The sequence below is a fragment of the Pelophylax lessonae genome, assembly GCF_965119305.1.
Source record: "Pelophylax lessonae genome assembly, chromosome: 9".
NCBI classification, from domain to species: Eukaryota; Metazoa; Chordata; class Amphibia; order Anura; family Ranidae; genus Pelophylax; species Pelophylax lessonae.
Window position 1 is genome coordinate 112,652,338 of NC_138776.1, and position 21,579 is coordinate 112,673,916.

At 42.5% G+C, this 21,579-nt stretch overlaps 1 protein-coding gene across 40 annotated transcripts in view; it reads left to right on the top strand.

Moving 5' to 3' along the window:
* ANK3 (ankyrin 3) overlaps positions 1–21,579 on the top strand; it is a 920,123-nt gene that overhangs the window by 653,131 nt on the left and 245,413 nt on the right. For all 40 annotated transcript variants that reach the window (XM_082268127.1, XM_082268156.1, XM_082268164.1 and 37 more), the window contains one exon: positions 5,127–5,225. In XM_082268127.1, coding sequence (XP_082124253.1) covers positions 5,127–5,225 — 99 coding nt within the window. The remainder of the gene's footprint in view (positions 1–5,126; positions 5,226–21,579) is intronic.

The following is a 21,579-nucleotide window of genomic DNA, read 5'->3' on the forward strand; positions in this document are numbered from 1 at the left end:
TTTGCTGACTGATAACAATTGTCATTGTTTTTTAGTAGAAACATGTTATCTCTGGAAACTGGGCTCTTTGCCTATTTCAACCTTTTCAGTCAAATTTGAGAATGCCCTACTTTATGTTTTTTATGTGATACCATTCACATAGCATAAAAAAATCTTAACTTTTTTTAGATGTTAAGACAGACAGTGCTTAAATGTAGTTTACAACTGATAATGAGATTTGCCAGCATAGTACAGACAGTGTTAATTATTGCAAAACAGCTCCCCAGTTCCCTCATAAATAAAGAGAACTAAGTATACATTTTCAGTGCTTGAGTCATCAGAAAAGTGCATTTTAAACGGTAAGCAGAAGGTTGTAAATATTTTTTCAAAAGGGAAGTTTGGGATTTAAAAAAACAAACATATACTCACCTAGGTGGTTGCAGCATTGATCTGATGCTGCATCTGTCCCCCACCGGCTCTGCAGTCAGAACTGAGCAATCAGCGATCTTTGAGCCCCCTCCACTCTGAGTAGAGAGCCGTTACTGTCACTCAGCAGCTCTCTGCTCTCCCCTCCAGTGCTCACTAGTGCATTGGGCTGTGGAGGGGTCAGGATGCGGCTGGCTTAGGCTCTCAGCGGATTGTTGAGAGGCTGAGCTAGGTGCTGGCCCAGGCATGTGTGTGGATCACGACCATCTGGTCGGAATCTTTCCCAAGCCTGGATTGGCTGAGTGACATCATGTAACAAATATGAAGTAGGTGATATGCCAATTTGGCTTTAAAATTGGAATGACATTTTAGGGTGGCCATAAGCGACTCATTTTTCTCTCATTCAGCCAGTGAAGGTAGACAACCAATATGTTTAGTGGATAGCCAAATCTCCACTGATAGTATGCAGTCGCTGTTTGGGCAGTGATTTTCCAGCTGGTTTTAAATCGACTTTGTTGGGCAGGGTTGTGCTTGCAGGTCCACCCACAGCTCGATTTTACCAATCTATGGAGCCTTTAGGAGTCAGATTGTTATTAAAATTCTGATTTCGATCTCTTGACCTGTGCATGTGTCCTGGTCAGCAAAACCCTGTAGGATAAACTTAGGAACCAGTAAACTTGAGTTTTTAGAAGTCATTAATGACTGCTTATCTACTTCTCAGCACGGGTTACTTTGAACACCTGTTAATCTGACTTAGGTTTGCTAGGACCTGCAGAAGTTAACAACCACGCAACACTTCTTTTATTGAAGACTTAGGGCCCTTTCACACTGATGTACTTTTTTGCAGCTTAAGGGCTCTTTTCCACCCATGCGCTCCCATTGACTTACAATGAAAGGTGCCTTTTTAGTGTGCTTTTGAAAAACTGCAACAAAGATGCAGCATGCAGAACTTTTCAAAGCACAGTACATCCGTAGTATGAACATTTACATAGGACCTAATGGGGAATAGTTTTCATTTGCTTTTGTCGCCCAGGAAAATGTGGTAAAAGTGCACCAGTTTGAAAGGGGCCTTAGTTTCTTCACAGCCTATCCAATAGCTGTTAGTTACAAGCCCACATTCACTTGTATATGGGTAGGCACATCTGCCTTGGAGGGCTCAGTCCATAATCACCCATGTGATGTAGAAGAGATCTTAGAACATATTTTTCAAAGTTCTGCCACTGAGTCATGAAGCAGTTTATAAAAAATATTGCCTAGTCCATTTAGTAAAATGTAGAAAAGGATAAAATCATAATAGCACAGATGCCTCCTTCATGAAAAAAGGACTGTTCAGATATGCTACCTTTTTTGAAATGTAGCACAGAGATGAATTCTCTATGATTAAGGTTTTTTGAAGTGAAACATGTCTAAATGAGGAGGAAGGTGCAAGCACCTAGTGCATTACCAAACATTTATTGAGGCCGATAAAAACTGCTAAAAATAAATACCCACAAAGGTGCAACTTGTAAAAGCCAATAAACCACAAGATGCCATACAGTGCAGCAAACACTTACTCCAATGAGACCCCGCTGTGGTGTCAATCTGATGCGTTTCGGGTGCGCACCCTTTTCCTCAGGGCCAGTGATACTAGCTCTAAGGAAGGGGGTGCGCCCCTGAAACTTGTCAGCTTGACACCACAGCGGGATGTAACTGGAGTATGTGTATCCTCCACTGTATGGCACCTTGTGGTTCATTGGCATTTACAAGTTGCACCTTTGTAAGTATATTTTTTTAGTATTTTTTTTGCCTCAATACATTTTCAGTAATACACTAGGTGCTTGCGGCTTCCTCTGTTTTTTCAGTTTCACGTTGAATTCCCCCATCCAAGGAGGGCTGCATCCGCCAAGCATTTGGATGTGTTGTCCTGTAGACCTGTTCAACTGTGGAGGACCCCTTACTGCTGGAAATTACTGCTCTTTGATGTCTGAACAAGGCTTGATCAGGTGAAACTCTTTTGTGGCCTTGTCCTGGAACAGTAAAGTTTTGTGAAAGCTAATGTCATTGTAGTGCGACCAACTTAAACCTTCTTTCCATGCTGGAGCATTGATGAGCTCCATCATCCAATAGAGGAAACCACAGAGATGGGCAGATTGTGGACTTTGAGAAGCAGATTCATTAGGTACTGTTTTTAAATAGCCTAATGGAATCTGTATAGGTTCATATATAAAGTTTCAGACTAGTCAAAGGGATATAAATGAAGACATGATGAGAAAGGGAAAGAATCTCTGCCCAGCTGTCATTACTGTTCAGAGCATTTTTTGCAAGCTGTGCCCTTACTTACTGTCCTTTGGTATTATTTATCAACATGCCAGAATATCAGGGAAAATCCCCATCAAGGACACAGAGAGCAATAAAAACATTCTTAATAGAAGACCAGCATAGGAGAATACCAGAGGCCTTTCAGCCTTATATTTATGTGTTTAAGTATTGTAGATTTTTCTCACTTTTCTTAGTGACAATGTTGTCGCCAAGACAGGAAGTGAGGTGAAATCTCTCCAACAATACCTCCAACAGGAAAACAAACCTAACCTAAACCTGCCCAACTTTGTCTAAAACTATAAAAAGTAAACAGTTTTAGCTTGAGTTACACTTTAACACTGTCATGTAACTTAAACTAGTGCCCATACTACACCTGGACTATAAACTTTAGTCACTTTTGAAAGAAGTGTGAAAGAAGCATGTTGCTGCCCTGGACTGTACTTTTAGTTGATATAACAAACATGCTTTGTACATTAGTTCTACAGATTAATGTTATTATTAATTTTATACAAAATATTATAATAAAAGGTAGCATCAACAGTTTGCTTAGCACTTTACAAAATAAGAGAGACCATACCGTTACAATACATTTCAATTCTGGTGGGTTAGGATGGCCCTACTAATGAGAGCTTAAAATTCAAAGGGAAGGGCGAGTGATACAAAAGGCATTAACTGTAAGGGATAAGCTGATGGAGAAAGGAAATGTACACTTTTATAGGTGGAAACATGAAAGGCTCCACTGAAAAATATGATTTTCCATAGATCGCCTAAAGGTTGGCAGAGTAGGATAAAAAGACAGATTGGGGTAAGGAGTTTCAGAGTGAGAGACTCTGAGGTGAGTATGGAAAGAAGGTGGCAAAGCAGCTAGAAAGCAGGAGGTCATGGGAGGAGCGGAGGGGATGGTTTGGGTGATTGTTTTTGAGATGAGGTTGGTGATGTAGCTTGGGACAGAGTTGTGGATGGCTTTTTATATTGTTGGTAGCAAATGGAGGGACCCGTAGAGGGAGCGATGGTTACCAAGCTGTTGGTAAGGTGAATACATCTCCAGATAATTAGCAAATACCATAGGAAAAAGCCATATATTCCTTCAGACTCAAATGGCTTTTGGCATGAGATTTTCTAGTAGTTTTTTCTTTTACATAAATACATGACTTGACTGTCTACTTTTCATTCATTGACTTGCTGTTGCTTGTTCAGATATTTTTATCTGGCTGTGTCTTCTCTTTCCCTCCCTTTGTATATGTATGGATGTCTGAGTTTGTGCAGCACATTTCTATATTATTCTGGTTCAGTGGTCCTGTCACTTGGTGGTTGCCTCAATTATTTTGACTGACTGATATATATTTACAGCACAGCATTTTAGGAGTTCCCGATTATAAGCTAAAAAAAAAAACACTTTTTTCAATGTAAGCCATGCAACACCACAAAACGTTTTCTTAAAGGAACTCTGATAATTATAGTTTGGATTATCACCTGCAGCCAGCAAAGAGGTATAATACATTTTGGAACCTTAAACATTATGCCAGTGTGACAGTTCAGTCTGTTAAATGACAGTTCAAAAGATACTTGAAGAGATATTATACTTGAAGTTTTGTTTAAAGTAGTGTCTTTGAAAAGAAAATCGTTTCCTGACCTACTCTGGTTGGGAGATGGTCCTGTGTTATACAACTCTTGCCTTATAAATTTTATGGAGGCCTGGAGCTGGTCCTGCCAAATGTATAATTATGTACAGTATCTGCATGGCTGGCTTTGGCACAAAACTTTTAAAACAATTTCAAAGACAGCTAATGATCTTAACATCACATCATCATTTTTTGTAAGTTGTAACATGAAGTAGCATTCCTAATACACCAGTATTCATTAGAATTCTCAATAACAGTCTAGTGAGGCCTCCACAGAGCCTGCACCAGACCTCACCAGGGAAGGGACATTGCATTCTTTCTAACTCCTTTGAGTGGGTAACAGGTAAAATAGGAAATGCTATGTAGAAATAAGCAGGGTGGTTATTAATGATGCATTTGTGGGGGGGGGGGGCTGTGAAACCTTGACCTCTGACCAAACACAACCAACTAGCCCTTTGATAAAAGGAAAAGATTGGTGTTGGCTAAAGAAAGTGTACCCTGCAGAGTTTTCCATGGTGCCTCACTTATTGCTGGGTATGGTGAAAAGTCTATCCACTTTGGCTCACCCCAGTGTACTGCACTCACAAATGACCATGAAATAATTGTACTAATGGCTACACTTTATGGTTTAAGCCAGTGCTGAATTAAATGTTGATACAAAGGTATCTGCAGTTCTAACATCAGCAATTAAATTGATGTAGGTTGAGTCTCCAGAATACAAACACAATGTACTTGTTAACATAATCCTTCTTTACTGTTTATTTAAAAGTGAACCCATGGTTTGCTCTTGTTTTTGTACAGAATGACATTACTCCCTTACACGTGGCTTCCAAGAGAGGTAACGGAAATATGGTGAAACTTCTGCTTGATCGAGGAGCTAAAATTGATGCCAAAACAAGAGTGAGTTGACATGTAATGTAGTCTGAGATAGATTAGAGGTTGAAACCATTGACTACAGTGGAATTTATTGTTTATTTATCTTGATCAGATTTCTCTTTTTCTGTCTTTGGGAATGCCAGGGTATGTGCATGCCTCTCAACTGTTCATATGTTATGCTAAGTAGTTGGCCGCAGAATAGACAACGTGTAAGAAATCTTAGACCTCCATGAAATAACTTATTGGGAGAAGACTCTAAATGGACCATGAATACAATCAGAAGAGAAGGGGAGCATGTCCATCCCTTCTGCATGAGTTCTTTATCTGTTGTTTTTTTTAGATGTGCTATCATGTGTACATGGATCTTATGTCTCTAAGAGTTTATTTACGTGTTCTTTTCCGAGATGCATAGTAAGCAATATGGAATACACATACATCAAATGCCTCAATCAAACCTTATGTATATTTGTTAGGTATGTCTAAAGAAAAAAACTTTTTATTAGTTGTAATTAGAGTAGTAGAGAGTTAAAACCCCTGTCTGGTTTTTACGGCTAATCTGGGCTCTGTTAGAGAGAATTACCTTCACTTCCTGTCCTGACAATGATATTACTAGACTGGAAATGATAGACAATCTGCAACAAGGGCATATACAGAAATACACATCTGTTCTAGCCTTCCCTTACCCTACTAAACAAAAAAATGTTTTTTCTTTCTGTGTTGTTATTGGAAAGCGATCTTCACTTATTGTCTGCTTAAACTTTGCCAGCAGGACAGAAAGTGAGGGAAAACAGAGCCTCGGTGAGCCATAAAAAATAGACAGGGGTTGTAATTCTTCTCCACTTTTTCTAAAGCTAGAAAAAGATTTTTTTATTTTAGAATTGGCTTTACATTTATATTATCAACAGTTATATAAATTTATATATCACAATCATTGGCACATTCTGCATTACATTATGTGGAATTGTGTGATCATTTTCATTGTTCTCTTCTACAGGGGTGTTTAAAATATATGTCCCCTGGCAGAGTCATTCCATGGTTTAAGAGGTTTTTTTACTTTATTTTTATATAACACCTGAAAATTCTGCAGTGCTTTACATCCAACATTCACATGCATGTTTGTCCCAAAGGAAACTTACAGTCAAATGTCCCTACCACTGTTAAATACATTCTTATTCAAATTAGGGCGAATTTTGATGGAAGTCAATTAGGCACCAGTGTGTTATGCTTTGCAGATTAGTTGCTTTTACCTATCTGCAGAAAAGCGTTCATAAAGCATTGCATGGTATATAGACTGTAATGGATCCAACCTACAATTAAATGTACTCCAGATGTTTAAGGGCCCATTCACACTTGTGCATTGTGGCAACACGTGCTGAAACACACACCCACGTCACAATACATGCCAACGTATCTGCTCTGTGTGTGGTGAGTTGCAGTGACACCTATTGGTAATGGTATCCCAATGCACTTTATAACACATCACACTGCAGTGCAGAACAAAACATGCACTGTGTGCTGTGGTGCTCTTCTGTTCTAATAAAAAGGGTCATCAATGTTTTTTCTTCCTTTGTTGTGTGTAGGCAGCCAATGTGTAATGAATGCCTTAAAGAGGTTGTAAAGGCAGTTTTTTTTTAAATTGATGCATTCTATGCATTTAGATAAAAGACCTTCTCTGTGCAGCAGCCCATGGGTGTTCACACCCATGCGATCCGATTCTGCAAATTGCACTGACAAATTGCAAACCTATTTTGAGGTGTCGTTAACTTAACATACACTCCACAATCGGTTCAAATAAACAAGTTGCAATTTTGATGCGGTGCAGAATCTGCAGTGAGTTTGCACCGCATGTAGTGTGAACTGAGGCTTAAGGTCCATGCATAGTAAGCAGCAGAAATGGCAAAATTGCTGGCAAAAAAAAAAAAAAAAATGCTTCTATAGAGCATATTGTACATTTGTTTAGGAGTGTCTGCATGTATTTTTGCATTTTCTCAAAACAGTAGAAAAAATGTACACTTAAAAACTCTTCACACACCTAAACGCCGCATTTAGGTGTGTCAAGCTTTTATTCTGTTCGAAAGCTCTTCTCAAAAACACATTTGTGATGGGTTTTTGTTGTCAGCTTCTAAACACTCCTCTACAAGCATGCCTATAAATGCCCAACTGTGCATGGACTTTAGGTTTCTTTCAGACAGATGGACTCCGCCAGTGGACCTGCCGGCTCAGTGGAGAATCTGACCGCTGATCCCCGCTGAGCAGGCGTATGACAGGTCGGACATAGCCTGCTTTCCTCTATGGCAGTGATGGCGAACCTTGGCACTCCAGTTGTTTTGGAACTACATTTCCCATGATGCTCACTTACACTGCAGAGTGCATGAGCATCATGGGAAATGTAGTTTCAAAACAACTGGGGTGCCAAGGTTTGCCATTATTGCTCTATGGGGAGGTCAGATGGAAACGGACCGCCTGCTCATTTCCTTCTGACTGTCATCCGATCTGATTCAACAGACGGATGGGGAATGGACCCCCCATCTGCCTGTTTTTAGTGTATGTATCTGATCGGATGTCGGTGGTTGTCAACAGACACAAAGGCAAAAAACTGACAGGCGGACTGATCGGTCTGCCTGTGTGAAAGGGGCCTAAGGCTAACATAGATATGCTTCTACAGGCTGAAAGAACACAAAACACCTGTATAAATAGCTTTTTTATGGCCAATGTACATGAGGCCTAAATCATTCCCAGTTCCCCGGAGGGATCAAAATAAAAAAAACTTTTTCACTTTACTTGTGTCATATTGTTACGGTAATGTGTATACATGTAGCTTTTTAATGCAATGCACTGCACAGCACATGTACACAACTACATGGTGTGAACAAGACCCATAGGAAACCATTGTTTTCTAGGTGCCCTTGCAGTGACCTGCATTTATCTAGTGCAGAAAAGCACAAGTCACGGTGTGAACAACCCCTAAAGTAAATGGCAGGTGTATGACCCTGACAGGAGAACATGAAACATTAGCAAGCATGAAGGCCTGTTCTCTGCAACCCACATAATAATCGTTAGGTCAGACTGGAATGGCAGCAGTACCAGCTGAATTGAGACCAGCTGGAACCTGTTAAAAATAAGTCATTCTCATTCCCTGCCAGCTCGCTTTGGGAAATCCTGTACCGCACATTCGGGCCAGTGCAGTAAAATCTATGGCACTTAGCAACACTACTCTGAGCAGAAAAACTACATGAAAGGTCTGTTTATCAAAAGCGGCTTCAGATATCATACATTTTAATGAGTGCGTCTGGAAGGCAGAAACATCTTTTGACTGAGATGCTGAATGTGCATTTAGCTTATAATTCACGCATCATGTCTTACGTAACGCTGATACTGCAGTATTGATTTTCTGGAGAGCAGCCAGTCCTTTGCTTTCTGAATTATACATAAATGGACCAGGAGGTGAGATATGTCATGTGAGATAGGACCGATTTCCTGATGTCGACTGGCTTGTTTGTAGTGCATGTATGTTGGTTGGGGGAAATCTACAAATTAAACAAGTTGCGTCAAATCAAATCCCTAAACAGTTGAAGTAGATATATGTTTACCACTTTACCTGCCAAAGGATTTGTAGCTTTGTACAGCCAATGTTGTGGTACGCACGTTTTCATTACAGTTAGACAGGCGACAAACAGATATTGGTTAAGCAATTCATCTTTCAGATTTAGCAATCAAGCTTCTTATGTCGCCTCCCGTCCTTCAGTTTCCCTGCGGGATAGAGAATCAGCATCCTCATCTCTGTCCCTGGCTTATCTAGTAAGAAGTAAAGCTGACTCACCAAGCAGGGATCTTAAAGGCTAAAGCTGGCCATACACTAGTAGATTTTTACTTGAAATCTTTAAATGTTTAGTTTGTTAAATTTTCCAATCCATGAAGTCAAATTGACTGTGTTTACCGCCACAGTGATGAGACAATTTGAAAGGGGCAGGATAGATATTTTTTTCTCAAAATAATGAATTTCTGATAGTGAATGTGGTTTTGGTTCTGGAAAGCCCATTCATTTCAAAAGCAAATGTTAAAAGCAAACCAAATTTTAAAGTTATTTGAACAACATTCGACAAATCACCAAATGTACTGGGAATGTTTGTATGAACGTTCATTCGAAAATCTACTAGTGTAAGAGCGAGCTTAACTCTTAACACTAGGGTTTTTTTTTATAGAAACTGGAAGTTGTAAAAACTCTGCATAGAAACATTCAGCTTCCAGGTTTTATTAACAAAGCTTAAAGCAGGGCTCCTCCTCCCCCCCCCCCCCCCCCACTGCTGCCACATTTGGCATCTTTTTGGGGGGGTACCTGGTTTTGACAGGTAGCTGCTTCCGCTTCTAGCTGAGTTTGCCGCATCAAACTCAGCTGGCAGTTCGGGCCCCCCTCCTCCTTCCCACTCAGCCAGTCCAATTAGAGAGTGCAGCGTGCTGTTGCATTTGTAGTAGGGAACCAGCTGTGAAGCCACACGGCTTCACTGCCAGTTTCCCTTAGTGGGGATGGCCACGGCAGCACCCGATAGCTGATTGAAAAATCGACTCGGGTAAAGACACCACTGGATTCCTGGACAGGTAAGTGTCCTTGTATTAAAAGTCAGCAGCTACAGTATTTGTATTTTCTGCAGGAGCCTGGAGATTCTCTTTAATTGAACACACTGAAGCTGATTGGCTACCATGCAGAGCTGCACTAGATTTTAAGTGCAACGGTTTTGTAAATCTGCCCCACTGTGTTACATTACACCCATATTCACAGTCTAACATGTAACATGGTGCCATGCGGACCACCACCCCCAAAAAGGCTTATTCTTCTGACAGTGTGCTGGGTTTCTTCTCCCCCATGGTTCCACCCACACAGCCATGTCATTTATTCACAGAAATCTGTGAATGAATACACTACAAGTCCTATCTACTACTGTGGCAGAGGGACTTGTAGCTCTCCATGGAACAAGAGGGCATTGATTACCATTGACATTTCCTCCACCATTCTAACTGAAAGTATGTACCTCAGTACGGACATGGAGCTGGGGGAAGAGCCTGGCATTGCACCTGTGATCCGCTGCAGGCTCTTCTCCAACAAAATTACAAATGCACTTTTTTTTATTTTTTTACAAATATACTGTATGTGCATTTATTATTATTATTATTTTTGCTAAATGTGGACTTAGTCTTTGAAGTTAAACTCCAGGCAAACCCCTATTTTTCTCTTCCCCAGTAACACCTTCAGGCCATGTCACTCCCCCAGTGTGATTGGACAGTGAAAGGGGAAGTAGCAAACTGATGAGCTCATCTCTCCCTCATTTAGCTCTCTTCTGCTATCAGTATACAGTATGTCCCTTCTTAGCACAGGAGCATTGCAACACAACTTACTAGCTCCTTGTGCTGCTTCATGCAGTCTCTGTCTGAGCTCTGCTGCCCTGGGACTGTAAGAGGCTGATACTAAATAAATGCAGGTACTTACACTGCTTGTGTTTAAAGGATAAGTTCACCATTGTAGAACAAATAATCAATGCAAAGATTTTTATAGATAAAAAATGTGCATTTACTATTATTACCTGCACGAGCCTGTAAAGCATTGCAGCCGCAATCACTAGATCACGGTTGCAATGTGTACTCCTGGAGACATGTCCTCTGGCTTTTAGCTCCTACCCCTGTATGAGCTTTCTATTTAAAATCAGGAGGACATATCAGTGGATTACAAGAGAGTTCATTAGAACCTCCGCAGCCCATATAAACTGTAATTCATCTGCTGCAGTTGAAGATGGTACTTGTAGTTTATTTCATCCACAGAAATCGATGAATGAATGGCACAGCTGTGTGGCCGGAGCCCCGCACAAGCATGCTCTCTCAAATAGTGACAGCAGGTGTGAGGAGAAGAACCCCCGTCTGCTGTCACTGCGGGGGGGGGCAGGGGCAGGAGCTGTGACATGGTACATATGTTCCAACCTAAATACAGTGAAAACATTAAAACATGTTTCAAAGGTGAACTTTTTCAAAACATTCATTGATGTATTAATAAACACAAAGCTTCGCTATTTTTTGTATTTTATATCTGCTTGAGATCCAGCTTCAAATCAGAAAGTAGGAGAGTGACTAGTTGTCATTGTGTGTATCATAAGAATGGCTGACCAGAATTACTCATCCTTTCTCAAGTAAGGCAATAAACTTGCAAAAGGAATTAAAAGTGTGATGCCGATGCCATTCATAGATACGGCTAAAAACATTCCATGGGATTCCATGGTATTGTACACCCCATTAACACCCATCATACCTAAAATATAAAATAAACACACAACATGGTTGTGGAAAAGTTTAGGCCACTGCCCCTTTATTGGGTTTATAACAATTGTAATTAGGAATCGAGCTTTACCTTTTAATACCAAACAGAACCGCTGTTAACCATTAACAGACCAACATGCTTAGTCACTAAGGCCCCTTTCACACTTGTACAACTTGTCATGCAACTTTGGACATCAGAGTTGCACGACATGTCGTTTGCCATGTTTTCCAATGATACCCATTCATATATGCGCAACTTAAAGTTGCAGCAACTTCAAAGTAGTTCCTGCACTACTTTGGCCCGATTTTAATGCGTTTTGAGGTCCAAAGACATAGACATTGCTTCAAGTCCAGTCAAAATCGCGTCAAAATCACGGTAAAATTGCGGCAAAAAAATTGCGGTAAAATGCCCCGTACACATGCGTCGATAGTTGGCCGTGAATTTTCGGCCAACGCCCGATTGGCCGATTTTCGGCTTGTTAGTATGATGCTTTCGACAACCGACTCCGACTTTTCGGCCGAATAAAATCTGGTGTGCAGGCTATAAAATTTTTGTTGGCCGTCACCACAACGGCCGATTTTCCGTCAGTCAGTACAGATTTCGGCAGACAAAAATCTGATGAGCAAGACTGGGCATGCTCAGAGAAGAAAAAACACACGGAAAGTAAACCAGCACATGACATCACTTCTGAAGTAGATTTTTGTTGGCCGAGAAAATTCGTGTGCAGTCTAGAGCACATTTCAACCAACACAACAACACTGGACAAAAGTCGGCCGATCGGTCAGCCGATAATCGTTGCGTGTGTACGAGGCATCAGACTCAAGCAGCAATCTCTTATACCAACCAAATAACAGTTTACCAACCACTGTCCACCCACAAAGTGGGCCACATTACCCAAAAAGATGGACCTTCAAAATTAACCACTTTATTTGGGATTTGCCATTCGGCACTGCGTTACTTTAACGGACAATTGCGCGGTCGTGCGACGCTGTACCCAAAAAAAAAGGATGTGCTTTTTTTCCCACAAATGGAGCTTTCTTTTGGTAGTATTTGATCACCTGTGCGATTTTTATATTTTGTGCTATAAACAAAAAAAGAGCCACAATTCTAAAAAAATAAAACTAATATTTTTCACATTGGGCAATGTAACATTCCCAATAAAAAAAAATGTAAAAATCGAATTGTTTCATCATTTTAGGTCAATTTGTATTCTGCTGTATATTTTTGGTAAAAAAAAATCTTAATAAGCCTATTTTGATTGGTTTGCACAAAAGTTATCACGTCTACAAACTAGAGGAAAGATTTATGTCATGTTTATTTATTTTTATTATTTTTTGGTTGTAATGGCGGCGATCTGCTATTTTTAGTGGGAGTGCGACATTGCGGTGGACAGATCGGACCCCTAACTAACATTTTTGACACTTTGGGGGGGAGTAGTGAGATTAATACAGTAATCAGTTCTAAAAATATCACTTTACTAATGGCACTGGCAGGAAAGGGGTTAACCCAGGGGCAATTAAAGGGTTAAGTGTGAGCCTAGGGGTGCATTTTCTAACTGTATGGGGGAGGGTCTTGTGGAATCAACCTAAAAAGGAGGAACTCAGGGGCTCTGTGTTCATTCCAGAGAGAACGACGGTCTGCTGTGTCTACAACAGCAGACTGTCGTCCTCTCTTTACGGGGAGCGATAGCGGGTGCCCGGCGGCAGTCGTGGCCGCCGGTCCGGTGGATTGGCTTCCCTGCTGCCTAATGGGGGGCCCCCAGGAGCGCTCCCGCGAACTGATGTACCCATACATTGGTTCTGGCAGCCGAGCCAGCCTGCCGCAGTATATCTGCGGCGAGCAGTCGGCAAGTGGTTAAACAGAACTGTTGTTAACTAATAACAGACCAACATGCTTAGTCATTAAGACTCAAGCAGCAATATCTTATACCAATACCAGCGTACCAAGACATTACCCACATAAAGGTGGACTGGGACAAGGGGAAATAAGAAAAGGGGTGGAGGAGCAGGTCAAAAGATCCAGAAGGAAGGCTGAGGAGAATCCCAGCGGTGAGCCCAGCTGACAGACCTGAGGTAAATGCTGACTCCGCCCAGTGCCAGGAGAGGATATAAGTAAAATATTACACTCATTGGCTAGATATTTCCCACCAAAAGATTCGTCACCAATCCAGTGCTCAGCAGCTAAGGTAAATCTTCCTAGCAACAGCAGGCAGCTTGTCATCTGAAACACAAAATAGGAAGAAGCAGCAAAGCAGCCATAGAGGGACATGTACTTATCAATCATCTTAGCCCTCTATTAAGCGTAAAATGTATTTATAAAACAAATGGGTGTTAGGGGTGACAATCCCATGGGGCCACGTCTCTAATTTATTTTTTCGTGGCCCTGACATTATCAGTACATAACTGTTAGATGGAGTGCTGATGCTTGGTATGAACCATCAGTGTATTTTTCAGTTCTTGTAACCGTGTCAAGCCACTGTTGGGCTATAAGACATTGGAGTTGATTTACTAAAACTGGAGAGTGCAAAATCTGGTGCAGCTCTACAGAGAAACCAATAAGTTTCCGGGTTTCATTGTCAAAGCTTAACCACTTGCCTATCGTATAACTTACATATATGGTGGCAAGGTGGCACTGCTGCCCCGAATCACGTACCTAGTACATGATCCAACACTCCTGGGCTACCCCCCCCCCCCCCCACACACACACACACACTTATACACAGTGGGAGCTGATCTGTGGCTACTGCGGACTTGATGCCGACACCCGCCAATTGTTAGGCAGAGAGCCGGAATGATCTGCCTATGTAAACAAGGCAAATTGCCATTCTGTCAGTAGGGAAGGCATGGATCCTGTGTTCCTGCAAAACCGGAACACAGATCTTTGTCTTCCCCTAGCAAAATACCTCCCACAATACACTAAAACAAAAGTCACTTTTCCACTGCAAGTACCGACTCAGCTCCACTCGGCACTGCTTGGCTCTGCTCGGCTCAGTTTGCTTTTCCACTGCGTTGTACGAGTCGGCACGTTTCAGCACTGTATAGCCTCTACTCGGCTTGGTTTGCTTTTCCACTAAAGTAGTAAGTGGGTGTGATTACAACGATTCTCTGACCAATCAGTGGCTAGTAGTGACAAACAATCAAGGCTGCATGCAAAGGATTGTGGGATATGATATAGGTACGGCCCCAACCGAGGTGGTACTGTTTAAGCGAGCCATACCGAGCCGTACCATGTAGTGGAAAAGTGCCGCTGTACCAAATTAAACCGTTCTAACATGTACGATGCGGTGCCATGCAGTGGAAAAGCGCCAAACCGAGCCGTACCATGCAGTGGAAAAGCGCATATAGGCTAGGCACACAGTTAACCCTTTGATCACCCCTGATTTTAAACCTTCCCAGCCAGTGTCATTAGTACAGTGACAGTGTATATTTTTTAGTACTGATCACTGTATTAGTGTCACTGGTCCCCAAAAAGTGTCAGTGTCCAACTGTCCGCCACAATATCGCAGTCCCGCTATAGGTCGTTTATCGCCGCAATTACTAGCAAAAAAAAAAAATGTGACCAAAAATATGTGGTAGAATGCACATTGGCCTGTGATGAAGAAATGTTATTTATTTTTTTTACATTTTTTTTTTTTAGATCTGTAAGCATGATTAACTACCTCAATACTGGGCACTTAAACCCCCTTCCTTCCCAGACCAATTTTCAGCTTTTAGCGCTGTTGCATTTTGAATGACAATTGCGCGGTCATGCAACACTGTACCTAAACCAAATTTATGTCATTTTTCCCCCACAAATAGAGCTTTATTTTGGTGGTATTTGATCACCGCTAGGTTTTTTCTTTTTTGGTGCACAAATAAAAAAAGACCGTAAAGTTTGAAAAAAAAAAGGTTTTTTTGTTTAGGTTATAAAGTTTTGTAAATAGATAAGTTTTTTCCTGCACTGATGAGGAGACACTGATGGGGTGGCACTGATGGGGTGGCACTGATATGCAGCACTGATGGGCACTGATAGGTAGCACTGATATGCAGCACTGATGGGCACTGATATGTGGCACTGATAGATAGCACTGATATGCAGCATTGGTGGGCACTGATAGGCAGCGCTGATGGGCACTGATAGGCAGCACTGATGGGCACTGATGGGCGGCACTGATGGGCACTGATAAGCGGCACTGATGGGGGGCACTGATGGGTGGCACTGATGGGCGGCACTGATGGGCACTGATAGGCAGCACTGGTGGGCAATAATGGGCACTGGTGGGCGGCACTGATAGATGGCAATAACGGGCACTGGTGGGCAGCACTGATAGATGGCATTGGTGGGCAGCACTGATAGGGGGGCACCACTGGCAGGCTCTCTGAGCCCTGTTTGCCATCCCTGGTGGTCATGGTGGGCATCCCTGGTGGTCATGGGTGGGCATCCCTGGTGGCTCTAGTGGCATCCCCTCCCCCCAGGGCTGCACTGGTAATCAATCATCTGATTACCAGCATAGACCCCCCCTGTGATCAGTGAGTAATTAGAAATACTCACTGATCACCCCGGCTGCAGAATCGATCCTCTGATCTGCTCCTCACTGACAGGATCTGTCAGGAGGAGAAGAGATCGAAGCTGTTACAACGGCTGTATTGACATTACATGACGGCTGTGATTGGTCACCGCCGTTATGTGATCAGGAGGGCCAATCACAGGGCCCTCCTGCCGAGTCTTGTTGCTCTGTGTCCTAGGGACACAGGCACATCGAGATTGCGCCGCTGCGCGTGCCCGCGGCGGCGCGATCTCTCTCCTTCTGAAGGACGTTCCGGAACGTCCATTCAGAAGGACGAGACTCCCACCCGGCCCTATATGTACTATGGCCCGGGTGGGAGGTGGTTAAAAACCACCAAAAGAAAAAAAAAGCTCTATTTGTGCAAAAAAAAGGACTGGGTACAGTGTCGCATGACTGTGAAATTGTCAGTTAAATAACGCAGTGCCGTATCACAAAAAATGGCCTGGTCATGAAGGGGGTACATTTTCCTGAAGTCAAGCTGGTTAATTGAACAAGCTGAAGCCAGAAGCTGATTAGTTACTACTGTGTTTCCCCGAAAATAAAACCTACCCCGAAAAAGGACCTATCTCCGTTTTCTAGGATGGCTGCAATATAAGCCCTACCCCGAAAATAAGTTCTAGTTAAAATCCTTGTTAAATAATGTAATTCACTCTGTAAAAGGATTATATAATGTCCAGTGTGTGTCTTTATGTAACATGATCGTAGAAAATAACTTATTTACAGCGCTGCTGGGTACTCATGTGACCTGCCAGAGCTCTCCTCCTCCGCCCAGCTGACGTCAAGGGCCCCTCCCCCTGCAGTGCTCAGAGCAGGTCTGACGTCAGCGGCCCCTCCCTTTACAGTGCTCGGAGCAGGTCTGATGTCAGTGGCCCCTCCCTCTGCAGTGCTCAGAGCAGGTCTGATGTCAGCGGCCCCTCCCTCTGCAGTGCTTGGAGCAGGTCTGACATCAGCGGCCCCTCCCTCTGCAGTGCCCGGAGCAGGTCTGATGTCTGCGGCCCCTCCCTCTGCATTGCCCGGAGCAGGTCTGATGTCAGAGGCCCCTCCCCTTGCAGTGCTCAGAGCAGGTCTGATGTCAGCGGCCCCTCCCTCTGCAGTGCTCGGAGCAGGTCTGATGTCAGCGGCCCCTCCCTCTGCAGTGCTCGGAGCAGGTCTGACATCAGCGGCCCCTCCCTCTGCAGTGCCCAGAGCAGGTCTGATGTCAGCGGCCCCTCCCCCTGCAGTGCTCGGAGCAGGTCTGACATCAGCGGCCCCTCCCTCTGCAGTGCCCAGGGCAGGTCTGACGTCAGCAGGCCCTTCCCTCTGCAGTGCTTGGAGCAGGTCTGACGACAGCGGCCCCTCCCGCTGCAGTGCTCGGAGCAGGTCTGACGTCAGTGGGGATTTCGGCATCCCTCTTTGCAGTGCTCAGGACGGGGAAAATAGAGCTCCGGCGGGTCATGTGAGTGCCCAGCGATGCTGTAAATAAGGTATTTTCTACAATGTTACATAAAGACACACACTGCACATTATATAATCCATTTACAGAGCGGATTAAATGATTTAATAAGGACTTTAACCACTTTAAGACCTGAAGGATTTGCCCCCTTAATGACCAGGCCCTATTTTGCGTTTCCGCACTGCATTATTTTAACAGACAATTGCGCGGCCGTGCGACGCTGTACCCAAACAAAATGTACGTCTTTTTTTTCTTACAAGTAGAACTTTCTTTTGGTGGTATTTGATCACCTGTGTGATTTTTTATTTTTTGCTCTATAAACAAAAAAAGAGCGACAATTATTTTCACATTCTGCTATATGACATTCTCAAAAAAAATTTACAAATCAAAATTTTTTAACATTTTAGGCCAATTTGTTTTCTGCTACATATTTTTGGTAAAAAAAATCGCAATAAGCGTATTTTGATTGGTTTGCGCAAAAGTTATCGGGTCTAGTAACTACAGGAAAGATTTATATGTCATTTTTATTGTTTTTTGTTTTTTTTTTTTTACTACTAATGGCGGTGATCTACGATTTTTTGCAGGACTGCGACATTGCGGTGGACAGTTCGGACCCCTAACTGGCATTTTTGACACTTTTGGGGGTACCAGTGACATTACTACAGTAAGCAGTGCTAAAAATATGCACTGTTACTGTAATAATGCCATTGGCAGGGAAGGGGTCAACCCTGTGGGTGATCAAGGGGTTTAGTGTGACCCTTTAGGGGAGTGATTCTAACTGTGGGGGGGGGGGGGCATGACTTGTGAAATGATCATAGAGACATGTGATCCTATATAGAAGGATCACATGATCTCTATGATCATCCCAGTGAGAAGGACGGTCAGCTGTATTTACAACAGCCGACCGTCCTTCTCTCTCAGTGGGGAACAATCACGGGTGTCAGGCGGCAATCGGAGCCACCTGACACAGGCATCGGGTTCCCTGCTGACGACCAGGGGCGGAAGCGCGCCGCCGTCGGCGGCGCATGCTCGCCACTAGCTGCCTCCAGGCGAGCGATGTAGACCTACGTCTTTTTGCCTGTAGGAACCAGCCTGCCGCAGTAAAAATAACGTAAGCGGTCAGCAAGTGGTTAACTAGAGTTTATTTTGGGGATTACAGAGATGCTGATTCCTCCTGAGCTGACAGCGAGGGAGAGGGGGAGAGAAGACAGGGGACAAATAAGAACCCCCCCTCCTCCCCCGAAAATAAGCCCTAATGCATTTTCTATAGCAAAAATTAATATAAGACCCGGGCTTATTTTCGGGGAGACACGGTATGCACAGCTGCACCAGATTTTGCACTCTCCTGTTTTAGTAAATCAATCCCATTTTCCTGTAGCCAGTTCACTGATTACGGCCTTTTTTACTTTTGTGTAAGGGGGTCATTAAAAAACACATGGCAAAAATATCCTGATGGGGCTGTGCCACAACTTCCCCACAATCGCATGTAACGTTTGCTGCACACAGTTGCAAAGCGGTGATGTCGGGTTTTTGGAGTTAAAACAGGCAGCGAGAAAGTAGCATAACCCCCCCACCTGTAAAGCACCCTCTAAAAAGTGCAACACTGTGCATTGCTCTTCAGAGGGTGATGCCACTGTAAACAAGCCCCAGAAAATGTAGTTACTCACAGCAGCAACATAATCTCAATTTATTTTTGCAAAATCCTCATAGATTTAAAGCAAAAGTCTGGTATTTTTGAGCCTAACATAAAGAGAACATCAAACCTGTTTAACAACATAGACATTTGCTGGATGCAAGTCATTTTTGATGCGGAGTTGTCCGCACACTACCTCTCAGCATCCACGGGTTCAGGCTTTTTGCCTATTAGTCAATTTAGCCCAAAGTGTTTTCTTTTCCAGATGTTAACCATTTAAATTTAATAAAATACGTCTGCCATGGGGCTCCTTGTAGCACTCTTACTGTAGTAATGGGAACATGCTACAACGCTGGGAGGTTCTAACCACTGACTGGAGACTTAACAAGGTTCATCACCAGGGGGTGACATTAGTCAGAAGCTGTCCTAATAAATATATGTACAAGATGAAACTGCTCTCTCAGTTGGGATTAAGGAAAAAAGATGGCAAAGCTTGTTAGGATATGTTATATGCTTTGAAACGCACCTAGTTTGTAACTGTAGCAGATTAACAGACTATATTATTTTTACCACCATATCAATATATATTACATAAAAAAAACAGATGTTATGAAGCACAAATGAGTTCTGGTGACAAAGAGGAAGGGTCCTCTCCATTATTATGAAATAGAAGGTCAGACATTTGATACCAAGATTGTAAATCTTTGTGTATAATTGCCTGGTGGCAACATTTTCTGACAGAGAAACAATGCATTTAAATACAAAGTATTAAAAAAAAAAAAAAAAGACGTACTACAAACAAATAGAACATAAACCCTATTTTAATACGCCTTTATAAACCCATATATCTTGCAACCTTTTGTGTTACCGTTATTGTCCTTATTTATACCCCACTAGAGCTGTAAACATTTTTAAAATATTTCTTTCACGTCATTTTGAGCCCCTAAAATAAGAATTGTTTTTATTTTTTTTTCTATATAATCTCATGGTTTGCAAGTGATTCTGCGGGAGATGCTTCAGGAAAGCTTTTCTTCTTGAATAACAGCGCCACCCTGTGTGCAGACAACTGTTATTACACGGGCTTTAGTATTTACAGTGATTGAGGCCTATTAAATGGTTACTATTTCTGAGTAGTATGCTTCTTTACAAGCCAACATACTGTACACTGACAGTATTAAGGATTTCATGCTTTATCGTTGACTTGGGTAGACTAAAATACTACTTAAATGCCTTTACCTAAAATACATAGTACAAGAAGGTGCTAGATGTACAGCTTCCCAGGATCGTTTATCTGAATGAAAAAAAGGGCAAGAGAAACACAGTAGGATATTTTGGCTAGCTAGTGGGCCTATAAAAACCCTATAAAAGGTTGAAATTGATACTTATTTTTTTTTCTATAGGAAAGGCATATTTCATTTAATAGGATGCAAAAAAGACGCTGAAGAGGGAACCTTATGATCATAAAGGTGGCAATGGATGGGGGGGAGGGTTAATAAAACTGGAGAGTGCAAAGAAACCAATCTGCTTCCAGGTTTTATTGTCGCAGCCTAATTGAACCATCTAAAGTTAGAAACTGATTGGCTAGCATACCCAGCTGCACCAGATTCAGAGTGCTCCAGTTTTATTAACTCTCCCCCAAAGTGTTCATCTTCAGCACCAGGGCTGTCTTTAACCACTTTACCACCGGAGGATTTTGCTGTCTTCCGTCCAGGCCACTTTTTGCGATTCGGCGCTGTGCGACTTCAACTGACAATTGCGCGGTCGTGCGACGCCGTACCCAAACGAAATTTACGTCCTTTTTTTCCCACAAACAGAGCTTTCTTTTGGTGGTATTTGATCACCTGTGCGATTTTTACTTTTTGCGCTATAAACAAAAAAAGAGCGTTTATTTTGAAAAAATAACAATATTTTTAACATTTTTTTATATGAAATTCCCCCCAAAAAAGATGTAAAAACCAATTTTTTTAAAAATTTTTGGCCAATTTGTTTTATGCTACATATCTTTGGTAAAAAAAATCGCAATAAGCGTATTTTGATTGGTTTGCGCAAAAGTTATTGCGTTTACTAACAAAGGGAAAGATTTCTGTCATTTTTGGTGTTTTTTTTTTAACGCGTAATGGCGGCGATCTGCGATTTTTTTTGCGGGACTGCGACATTGCGGCGGACAGATCGGACCCTTGACTGACATTTTTGACACTTTTGGGGGTACCAGTGACATTACTGCAGTAATCAGTGCTATATATATGCACTGTTACTGTAAAAATGACACTGGCAGGGAAGGGGTTAATTTTATTGGAGAGGGAGGGGTTAATGTATGCCTGGTGCTTACTGACGTGTAGGGGGGGAGGTGACTGTGTGAGTCATGGACAGATCGAATGTCCAGCTATGCTGAACAGTCCGATCTGTCACTCCTGCTGCTCCTCCCCTGGCCCGACTCCCGCTGGCCCGACTCCCGCTGTGAATGAA